The 12,665-nt window shown below is 33.2% G+C and overlaps 1 protein-coding gene across 2 annotated transcripts in view; it reads left to right on the plus strand.

The window, feature by feature from the left end:
- Window positions 1-5,835, plus strand: part of LOC129223938 (poly(A) RNA polymerase GLD2-like) — a 50,384-nt gene extending 44,549 nt beyond the window's left edge. For both annotated transcript variants that reach the window (XM_054858320.1, XM_054858319.1), the window contains exons 14-15: window positions 675-790; window positions 5,550-5,835. In XM_054858320.1, the coding sequence (XP_054714295.1) occupies window positions 675-790; window positions 5,550-5,680 (247 nt within the window). In that variant the 3' untranslated portion in view covers window positions 5,681-5,835. The remainder of the gene's footprint in view (window positions 1-674; window positions 791-5,549) is intronic.
- Window positions 5,836-12,665: the final 6,830 nt, after the last annotated feature.

A 12,665-nucleotide genomic window follows, 5' to 3' on the forward strand; every position in this document is an offset into this window, starting at 1 on the left:
CCGATTCGATCCATCGCGCTTTGAAACCATGCTTGACACAACTTAATTACACACAAAAAATTTGAACAAAATCGGTCCAGCCGTTTAAAAGCCTTATGGTGACAAGATTCCACACAGAAGATTTTTATATATTAAGATATCTTAGTCCATATAAAATAACTTGTAGTGAGAGATTACAAGAAAACAACATGTGAATCAAATAAAGAACAAGTGATAGAGTTTGAGGGGATTTAAATTAGTTTTCTAAGTGGACAGTTTAATTCTTCATAATGTGTTAGTGTTAGAAAATATTAAGTGCTTCATTTAAGTCTCAGAAATAAGTATGCAAGCTATTGCTTACAGGGATCCATTTTTAGCGAGGATGAAACAGTTGTTTGTCTAAATGTCTTAACTATTCAAGGTCTTAAATTTAGTGAACAGTGTTGCGTAGCATGTAACAAAGCCAACAGAATACTGGGTTTTATCAATAAGCCCATAGAAAGATATTAACTTCTTGGGAAAGTTTCAAAGGGGTCTACTAGGGTAATAAATATATTTATTATTACAATCATTTATTGTTTTCTATTGTATCCAATATACTATTTACATTGTGTGTTTTCATAACATTCTCTGACTGTGCATTACTCGTTTTTAATTTAATTATCATTTCTGTATTTGATAATATTTCATTTCAGTTATGATGAACATGTAATGTCAGTGAGGTTGGGGTCAGTTATTCCAAAACAGATGGCTATACATTCCAACTCTCCTAAAAACAAGAAAGGTCACTGGAAATGGGTTTGCATAGAAGGTATAAACAACAGTTCCATTTGATCTTTTTAAATCAAGGTTGACAAGTTGTTGACGTTTTTTTTTTTTAAATTCATTCATGGTTTACTGAAAGTTATACTTATGTCAAAAAGCCATTTTTAGATAAAGGGCAAATACCTAAACTTAAAAATTATCTAGTAAACTTCCTTTTTAGAAACAGCATAATTGTAAGATAGTGTAAATGTGAAATAAATGTTAAAACACCATTTTTTTAAATTGAATTTTGCTTTCATAGATTTTGTAAATATTATTAAAAAGATAATTATGAGCCATCCACAAAGTGAGAAGCAAAGGGATGTAAGTGATCATTTTCAAGTTTTTAGTAAAATGAGTTTAGAGGCTTTTCCTAGGTAGGCTTTCATTGAAAATTTTTCCTACAACATGCTGTATAACAGAACCTACTAGGGGTACTAGTATTATCTCTTGCCTCGAAACAGAAGAGAGGCTCACCTACCATTTTGCCACTTACATCCCTTTGCTTCTCACTGCCTCAAAATGATTGTGATAATGCATATCTCATTTTTTTACCCATTTATTTTTTTTCCCATGTTTTTGGTCTTTTTAATCGTTTTTTTCCCCATTAAGTTGTTTTTTTTTTATTTTCTTGTGCATTCCACGTTTTCCCTGCGTTCCCCTTTAAATTTCGCGCACTTTATGATATCAAATATGTGACTTATTCACTTTTCCCATCATCTAGCATTTTGACAATTTTTCAGTCATTGATCCGATTTTTTTCATCTTCTTGTCAGCCATTAAAATGGTGTAGCCTCCCCTTCCCTTCGTTGTTTGGGCGCCAAACGCACTCATTGGTTCCCGCGCATCGCCGCGTACCCGGATCTGATCGCTCATTCGCCGATTCATTTTTTCCACCCCACTTCACTCTGCTTGCTGCTCTCAGTCCGCTCGGTCGCAATTTTTGCGGCTCCGGTTTTTCTCCAACGATGGCGAGGAAGAAGCATCAGTGAGCAGCGTCATTAGATGGCCGTGGCTCTCCGCAATATGGTTAAAACCTCAAAATGAGGTGAAATTTTCTGATTTTTTATTTGTGTTTCTAAATCATGTAATCAAGATCGTTAAACTTCGTCGCAGCCGATGATGAGAGCATAGGAAGTGTATCGCCTGTGTATATGATGGCTTTCGATGGCGGTACGCAGAATGTGCCGGAATTGAGCCTTCAATTATGACCATATTTTGATGATCAACATAGCTACGAGCGATGATCCGAAGCCGCATAGACCCAAATCAAATTTTATGTCGATGACTTCAACGCCTCCATAAGATTACCGACCGATGCGCCGTTTTTTTTCAGCGCGGCGTGGCTTGCGACTGACATCGTTGATTAGGCTTCATCCCTGAATACACCCCACCATTCTTCAAAGTGAACTGTCCGTCCTCCGTCCATTTTAACTTGAATATTTCACCACCATTCGAATGCACTCCCCGTTTTCTGATCTGTAACGAACTTTGCAAGCTCCAGCTCCATGTTTTTTTGAACTCTTTTAAGTATGTGTTCCGCACATTTGCATTTTTTATCAAGTGAATAATATTTTTTCCTGGTGATCACCATGCAAAAGTCCTGTCATCTTGTCTACTTTGAAGTTTAACACTAAATAAAGAACATACGGTAATCAATGTGGTTTTCCTATCGTCTACACACACGCAACACGGGGTAAGTCTTTTAAATTTAGTTCTTTGGCATTCAAGGCAGTCGTTGATCTGAGGTTATGCGCGGCTGCGATACTTCCACGGCCTAGAATTGTTATCTTTTTGGTTTTTGAATAACTCTTCAAAATTAAACGCGCGCATCATGACAATGATCTCATGCTTTGAGAGAGGTTCATGAAAATGTGTTTGTGATAAAGGGGAGGAAGGGGTCACAAAAAGTGACTACACACATTTTTTTTAAATGAAAATATACTTATGAAAAATAGCATGACATATGACAAAGGAAAGGAAAAGGGGATGAAGTGAAATATGACACATTGTAACAAAGGGTAGGAGGGGGGTCAAAATTGTTGAAAAAAGTGTGACATTTATGAACAGCCGTAATAGGTTTACTGAGTATTTTTTGCACTGCTCTCAGTTCAGTTATGATTTTTGAAGCTTTAACAGCTATTGTTTATCTATGCTGGCAAACCAACTGGTCATTTATAGCAAGTAGTGATCTTGATTATTTTAGCGTATTACTCTGTGATTTGGATAGTTATGTGGCTCTTTTTTGAATAAAAAACCTGAGCACATAGTTAAATGAAAAAAAAAAATACAAGTTTTCCATATATCATAGAAAAAACTAGTTTTTAATGTCAAATACTGGACTTAGAACTAATTTTTTCACTTTTTTTTCAGTTTGTTTTGCATATAATCATTTTTTATCCGATTAGGGTCATTCCATGCAAAATGAGCAAATCAGCTGTGGCTGACACGTCATAGATTTCAATGAAAATTTTTATTTAGGTAAACTATACATATCTATGAGGGAATGCAAAGTATGGAAGTTTAAAAACTGCTTCTTGCTTTGTTATTGAAATTAGAAGTTGATGCTTACGCTAAGCCTAAATTTTCAGAGTCCATTGCTACCAGTTTGTGACTCAATAACTCCATAAGTTATAAACATACACTTCGCATTCTATAAACAAATCTCTATTGAGAAAGAGCAAAGTAAAATTTACTCGGATCTTTTTTTGAATCTGAGATATTAACAAAGATTGAAAATTTGCCAATTTACTTCAGATTTTAAATCACTCTTCTAGCTCGTTTAATGAAAAAATAACAGTAAAAATGATTCAGATTGAAAAAACTATCTATAAGTAACTATCTGCTCTAATTTAGTAACTGTTTATGAATTTCTTGATGACGAAATTGTACTTTAAAAAATCGAAAATTTCCAAAAATTTCATTTTTTCCTCTGTTTCAGATGTTTTTTTGAAGATGAGGGAATGCTCTAAATTTACTCAATTTTTTTAACGTAACATATTGAAGTGTCTTTTAGATGCTACTAAATTTTAATCATTGGTATCAACGTATTTTTGTTACTAGAGTAACTTTAACTAAGGTAAAATTTCATTAGTTACTTCTTTTTATTTTGTAAATTTAGCAAAACTAACCATTTCTTTCGTGTTTCATTTTCTCAAAAGCATGTTTATGAAGTACAGTCTGAAATGTACATTTTTTTAATTGAAATAAATGTTAGTTTTACTTGCTTTTGCATCATTTAGCCGTTTATCTAATTCTTTGAATTCTCGTAATTTCACATAAGGGTCAATCCATACAGATTCCATACAGTATAAACTACTCATTCATGTTTAAATATTTCTAAGTTATCAAATTAAAATAATTATTTTGAAAATTACAATATATTTTTTCAGTATAATGTATTATATAGGGCACAATATACGTAATTTAAGAAGATGCCATGAAGTTTTCACAATTTTTATTTATGTTTTAGTGTGTGAATTGACTAGCAAATTTGCTTAATTTCAAAGACCTGTATCTTTTTTACAAACCAAATACAAAAAACAATATGTATAACATGTATAGTACTTAAACGGAATATTCAATTGGGTGTTTCCGTCCCCTACATGAGTTATCCCCCTTTGAAATGAGTAAAATTTTTACATTTAGCCTTGAATTTTAACCTGTTGCCATTATTTTAATTATTAACTTACAGCTAATTAACTCAGCATGTAAGACTATCAACTTATGCACTTTAACATCAAAGCGGTAAATTAACTGTTGTAAATGTAATTCAAATAGATTTCGGCCAAAATGCAAAGGTCTAAAAATTCCCATTTTTGACTACGAAAATCACTTTTGACGACCTCTAAAAAAAATCAAAGGTCCAGTTGAGAGAAAAAATAAAAGTGATTTTAAACATCTTTCATATGCAGCTTTTAGGAATATGAATTTCAAAAAGAAAAATTAAACATGGTCGAGCGCACCCATCCGTCGAAACTGTATAGACTGACCCATAAAACAAAAAAAAAGCTAATTTTCTGAATTTTATTTTACGTTTGGAAATCAAAAACCAATTTCGAGTTTCTTCAAGCAAATAGTAGAAACACAGCTCTATATTCTTGTAAAATTTTAAGTTGTCTGAATTTTCCCTCATTTGAATTTTTGTGTGTATGTGAAGGGGAAAATCATCATTTTACAAAATGTCACTAAGTTTAAAACGGATTTTGAAGACAAAAGAGTTAAAATACAACTTCAAAAGTAAGGTATTTCTTTAATGATACTTAGCACATTATTGGGTATTAATTTTATCAAAGCTAATGCATTCCTTAAAGATTGAGATTAAAAAATAAAATGCTTAAATATGAGAAAATTGAAATATTTTCAGTTTTTGAAACTCGGTTAAAAGTTAACTATAATAACTTTGAAAATTTTATTGATATCAGATTAATTACCATACTCCATAGATGGCAACAACATATAACTTTTGTGTTTTCATTAAATAGTTAATAAGATACGAGCTTTCAAAAGTGCAACATTTAGCATTTTTGAGAATACTGTTCAATTTGATCAATTTTCAATCGCATGTAACTATTCAAATAAAAAATTTTAAGCAAAAATATTTTAGGTATTTTTATATAGGCATAAAAGGAACCTGTGTACCAAATTTCATAAAAATCTGTTACCATGCGGCCACCACTTTTTTGCTCATTTCGTATGGGATGACCCATTGAAAAATTTATTTCATCCTTTTTGACCCTATATCTAATTATTGTGTTTATTTTCAGAACCATTTGACCTAACCAATACAGCTTGTTCAATGTTCAAACGTGATGCATTTTTTTATGTTAAAAAAGTCTTTGAAGACAGTTGGAGAAGTTTGCGGAGCTCCAGAAACTTAAATTACATACTTAGCTAAAATCTTTCTCAATTACTTGTATTGTATAATATCCAAAAATATTTTTATATATTGTTATTGTTAGTTATATCTTTATTATTTATGTATGGCTTAAAAGTCATTGTGCTTCTTTTTATGTGTAATATGGAAAATTCCATGTGTTATAAAAAATCACTAAAAATATAGACTACAAAGGATGTGTTGTGTTTTATTTCTTCACCTTACATATGGGTACAATATGTGTGCCTCTTGATTCAAACATTATTAAATTTTTAATTATTATATATAGACCCAGATTAACAGATATTTAAGACCTAGCCAAAATTTTCAGATTATGTTGGGGCCCCCCCCCCCCCCAAAAAAAAAAAAAAAAAAAAAAAAACATACTGCACATTTTTCAGCCATTTTTGGACAGCAGCATTTTATTTCTAACCAAAATGGTTAGAAAGTGATTCGTAATAAGCAAATGAATCAAGTATCAGCAAGGAATCCCAATCCCGTGGATTTCTGCATGACATTTAGCCGGATTGAGAGCAAAATCTCGCAAGATTTCCAATCCTGCAAATATTTTCCATACAAACCTTTTCCAACTATTGCGACTCAAAAACAAATACTCTCACAAGCATCTATTGAAGTTTGAGTCACCATCCTCGTATTTCTGTAACAAGAGCAAGAAAAACATTGTCTCATATGAGGCAGTGAGAAGCAAAGGGATGTAAGTGACAAAATTTAAAATTTAAACATAACCAGTACACATGGTAGGTGAACCCCTCCTCAGTACTAGTAGTCCTGGTAGTTGCTGTTATACAGCATGATTTAGAAAAAAAAATTCAATGAAAGCCTACCTAGGATGTTATCTTTAAAAACGTTTTACTCATGACTTGAAAATGTCCACTTACATCCCTTTGCTTCTCACTGCCTCATATGATGAATGATGAATTTACCATTCAAGAGCACAATAAGAATAGAGCATTTTTCTGAGAATTGATTGGCATTCTCATTCGAGGTATTTGTTTTCATGTAATCAGAAATTGTATAAAAATTAAAAATGTTTTCGAAAACCATCGCTGAAATTTGAAACCCATAAAATTGTGCTTTAGGAAAAAGTGCATTACAGATTGCAAAACATGCTGGAGTAACCAGAATGCAAACAATGTTGGAACTCTTCAGTAAGCTTAAGGAAAACACTCAAAACCTTTAACTTACTAAAAGTGCTCTTTATTTTTTTCGAAGAAAACAATGAAAAACCTAATCACTAACCTGTAGAAAGTACCTGGCAATGGCTTTGTCACTGAGTTTGATGTGAGTGGTAGGGTCTGGTGGGGGAAAGTGGTCAATGGGGTAAAGTGGTCATACGTCAAATAAATGGCTATAGCTTGGAAAGAAATGTTCGAATGAATGTAAAAATTTTACTTTAGAGTAAGGCAGTTAGAAACTACATTTTGAATACGAAATTTTACAACTGGCAAAATTTAATTCGGTAAAAAAAAATATTTTGCGTGAATATGAAAAATTTTAAAATCTAAACACCTATTTTAACATTTTTGGGAAATTTTGTTTGTTGGAATTTGGAACAGATTAACTATACAGGAAGATTCCTACATGTCTCAAGAACTCTTACTCATTAGCAGTTAGCTGAATCTATTTTACATAATTTTTTAGAACAATTTAAGTAAGATGGAGTAAAGTGGTCATAATATTAGGCTTAACGAATATTGTTCTTCTAATGTCACTTAATCTTTAGGTATAAGGAAGATACATATTAATTTTACTTAATATGTATTTTTTTACAGTAAACGGGGTTAAATATATGAGTATATGCGTATATATACGCATATATACTCGTGTAGACATGTACATAGACGTATTCACATAAATGCGCCAATAAATACGTATTTAGGTATCTGTAAGTATTTTTAATCCATACAGCTATACATTCTACTATACACGTATATGCTCGCTTATACTCGTATATATAAGAACACTTATATACTCAGGTAGACACGCATATACGCATACGTACTCGAGTAGACACATACAATATAATATAAAGATATACAGGGTGAGTTTATATTCTTGAGCAAATTATTAAAAGGTGTTAGAGGAGAGAATAAAAAGCAAGAATCAATAAGGAAATATGGTCACAAACACAATGCTGACGCGCTACATGCACGCAAAGTGAGAAATTGATGGATGCAAAAAAAGTCACAAATATATATATATATATATATATATATATATATATATATATATATATATATATATATATATAACACAAATACAATTTTACACAACATTTTATTACTTAAGAAAGTTTTAAAGCGATTGATGAAATTTGCGGCCTTCGGCTGTAATACAAGCGTCGCATTCACAGATCCCTCTCTGTTGCAATAACGAGACTTTTGAAAAACTTTCATCAGCCGCTGCGCCTTTGTTGCGATACGTGTATTAAAGCTACTACAGACCGTAACTTTCAACAACTGCTTTAAATATTTCTTAAAAACTAAAATGTTAGGTGAAATCATCTTTGTGCAACAAATTTGTGCCCTGCTTTGCATCCATCAGTTTCTGGCTTCGTGTGCATGTAGCGCGTCAGTGATTATAACGTCCTAATGATTCTTTGCTTCTTATCCTCCCCTCTCACACCCCTTTGATTTTGCCCAAGAGCTTAGATTCACTCTGTAGGCCAACATGTATATAAGCGTATATTCTCGTGTATACATACATGTACTGGTGTATACACGTAAATGTACGTCTATACAGGTATATAATCGTGTTTACACGTATACGTGCGTATGTACTCGTGCTTCCATATTATATATACGTGAGTAGACACGTACAAAGACGAACTGGATGTATCCACGAATTAACTCGTGTATACTCGTATATGTACGTTTGTACACTTATATATGCGTATGTACGTCTACTATACACATATATACTCAAGTATGCACGTATTTTCTCGAGATACAAGTGCAGACGCGCATATGATGTTCGTTTATATGCGTATATACTCGTATAAACACATGACACGTACATATACGTAACACATATATACATGTGACACATATGTACTCATGTAGACACGTATACACTCCTGTAGGTAATCACGTATACATGCTTATATACTCGTATATACACGTATATACTTGAGTAGGCACGTGCATGCATGTATCCGATGTATACATGTATCTACTCATATAGGAAGGTGTTTACTCGTGTATAACACGACACGTATATATTCGTGTATACACGCATGTACTGGTGAATATACTTGTAACTATAAAAACAACTGAAATATACAAGTATTAGGGTTCTTTATAAAGGTTTTGCATCTATTTTTAACTATGACCACTTTACCCCATGCTATGACCACTTTCCCCCACCCCATGGGGTAAAGTGGTCATAAAAACATAGGAAAAAGAAATTTCTATAAAACTACTAAAATCAATACTTTTCTTCCTAAAATTCAATGTACCGTGTTCTTTAATAATGCAATGTAAAATAACAACAAAAAAAGTTGAAGTGTTTAAAGAATTTGTTGCATTTATTATCCACCTAAGTTGGAAACCTACGATTTTATGACCACTTTACCCCACCAGACCCTACCTTAAAAAAATTAGGTTGGCTGAATTAGCTGAATAATCTGTAATATAACTATAACACTACTAAATTGGTAAATATTAAATGTAAAACACGGTAGATGAGGAGGGGGAAAAGTTAGTCACAGAAAAGTGTTCTCAAAAGACCATGAGCAAGCGAAATTCATTATTATGGATTTTTTCAAAAAATAATGTTCTGAAAAAAGGTGCCAAAACAAAGATTTCATATCGCAAGTTGTAAGTTCCTTTTTATAATTTTCATTCGTACTTGTAATATATATACTAATCATACAGTGCCGCGAAAAAATACCTTCAAAAGGCTTCTAGTATTATTCTTGCCGATTTTTATGTAAAATGAGCCCCTGAATCTAAATGTGACCATTGTTTTCACCCTACACGTTCCACTTTTTGGGAATGGCGCCCCCTAATTTTTTTCAGTTTTCAACAGTTTCATAGCCGTTATATTTATTTGGAGATGAAGTGAGTGTTATATTATCCATTAACACTCTTCTGAGGGGCTGCAAAGTTCAAAATCATGAACATTTGGATCAAGTTTGGAAACTCATCGGGGTATTCTCCTCCAAAATAATTTTTTAAATCCTCATAACTGATTTTTTTTCCAGGGGTTTGTTTCACAATTTTTCTCTTATGTTTTGGCATGAAATCAGAGCACAAAACTCACTTCAATGAACCCCATATCAAAAAAAATTTCACGTTGTAAAAAAAGATTTTTTTTTTCATTCTTGATAACATAATCAGAGTCGCAATGCAGATCTTCAATGAAGAACCTTCCTGTATTATATAACTTGCATTTCCACTATGATAATGATTATAAATGAACTTAACTATGCTTATAAAGTAGCATAATATATATATTTCTGAAAAAATATTTACTCATAATCATAATATATACTCATTGGAGGATACCCTCATGAGTCTTCCTACTTGCTCCAAATGTTCATGATTTTGAACTTTAAACCTCTCTAGCCCCTCAGAAAAGTGTTAAGGGATAATATAACGCTCCCTTCCCCTCCAATTAAAAACAATGGCTTTGAAACTGTCAAAAATTGAAAAAAAAATGAGGGATGCCATTTCCTAATTGTGGGACGAGTAGGGGAGGGGGAACGGTGATCATAATTGGATTCAGGGTGTCATTTTACATAGGAATCAGCAAAAATTATAGCAGAAGCATTTTGAAGGGGGTTTTTTGCTGCACTGTGTTATTAAGCTATTTTGTTGTTTTTACTTACTAGTTAGATTATTTCAAAAACCTTCTGCAAGTAACATTAGTTAATTCCTATATGTAGCTATTGATTTATCATTACCGCGTTTCAAGAAAAATGAGATCAATTTTGAAAGATAAAGAAAATTTCCCCCTTAATCAAATAATATTTCTTGGAACCAACGATATTCAATTAACATTTTCTAGTATGTTGACTTCTTAAGCTCAATTTAATGGTATAATTGAATTTCTAAAATACATTTTAGCTAATTTTTAAAAATGTTAAAAGCATGGTAACTGACTGACATGAATGCAACTGTGCAGGGGCGCTCCCCCCCCCCAAAGCTCAATGGCGCTAATCCCCCCCCCCCCGCTTTAGAATCGGGTTAAACATGACAGTTTTTAGAGTTTAATTTACAGTCAAATTCAAGGGGGGGGGGGTGCTAACAAATACCATTTGAACTGAAATATTGTTGGATTGTTCCACCCTGCTTTCCCAAAATTTACAATCTTGAATAAACAAGTTTTGGAGGCCCCTGAGTTTTGCTACACCTTATTTATTATTATTTTTTCAAACGTATGAGTAATTACAGAGAGAGTGGATTCAGCTTTCTATTTTGGGGTGCAATCATTACTAGATGTATACAATATGATGTATACAAATCGAGTTTTAGACGATCTCTGGTGGTGTTAGGGGGATAAAAGGTTCTCTGGCCCCTTCCCAATAATTTTTCAATATTGAAACTTCAAAAACGCAATTGTAGATAGTCGGCTGTTGTGTTAAGAAGAGAGGACGTGTTCGGGGGCTTTCCTCCGATAAGTTTTCAAAATTGTAGCTCTAAAAATGCAGTTTTAGACTATCTGTGGTAATGATAGGGAAAAGGGAGATTCGGGGGCTCGCCCCCGGAAAATTTTTGCTATTCAAGTCTTAAAAACGCTATTTTAGGCTATCTATGGTTGGGGGACAGGCAGGTTTCTGAAATTGATCCTCTAAAATTGCAATTGTAGCCGACCTTTGTGACGTTAAGGAAAAAAGTTTTCGCAGCATTTTCTCGAAATTAAAGTCCTGAAAATCAAATTTAAGATGATCTTTAACAATGTTGACGAGAGTGGGGGAAGGGAGAAAGCAGGCCCGGATTACCCAATAGGCCACCTAGGGCCGCAATCCAAAAAGGGCGCACATCATGGAGAAAAAAAATCAATGAACAGCTTGTTGAAAAAAAAAAAAAAAAAGCGACACGCTAGTATATATATATGAAGAAGCAAAATTCAGCTAGAATAGATTGCAACCAGCCCGTTAGTCAGAAAAAAGCAATTGGAGGATAGGGAAGGGGCGTAATGATTGAGTCGAGTTCTTTTTCTGGTCAAAGCAGATAATTTTCAATATCTTTGATTTGAACAATAATTTTTTAAAAATATAGCTTTGCCCAGTAGCGGAATGGGTCCTCCAAGATGGCGTCAACCTTAACTTTCGAAGGGCTCACAGGTTCAAAGACGGGGGGTGGGTGGGGGCGCGTAGTTCCCAGTGGCTTTGCAAAGGTGAAAAAACTTATTAGAAGTCAGACACAGCAAAACTAGTAAAAGCCATGACCTAGAAAAGGTTCAGTTATAAAACTTGTTACTGAAACTATTTTTCTCTCTTGATGTCTTTAAATTGCGTCAGTATGTCTTTGGCAATTAATAATTTATTCATTCATACTTGTTCATAACTGCCAATCATCAGGGGCGACCAAAGTTAAAATTTTGGGAGAGGGGAAATTATCAATTTACCGAATAAAACTTCAAATCTCACCGAATGTCAAAATACGAGCATGCACACGTAAAAACATCTTACGAAAAGAAAAATTAGACATCCTATTTTGCACAAAATATTCACCATAGACTGCTTTAATTCTCTACACACACATGCATTCCATGCGATTTCCTATTAAATAATTTATTATACACAATTTCAAGGGCGCCCGTATGGGGGGGGGGGGACTCAACCCCCCTCCCCTTTAAATTCGAACTTTCTTGCTTTTAATATTTTTTTCTTTGCAAAAATGTAAAAACATTTCTTCTCCAGCAATTAATGAATAAGTTATTAAAAATGTCAAATTTTAATAACTCTAATCTGTACCGAAAGCGGTTTCTATGGGGAAAATATCTGAGCATCCACTCAAAATTTTGCATATGGGCTGCC

This window comes from Uloborus diversus, chromosome 6 (assembly GCF_026930045.1).
Source record: "Uloborus diversus isolate 005 chromosome 6, Udiv.v.3.1, whole genome shotgun sequence".
NCBI lineage: Eukaryota > Metazoa > Arthropoda > Arachnida > Araneae > Uloboridae > Uloborus > Uloborus diversus.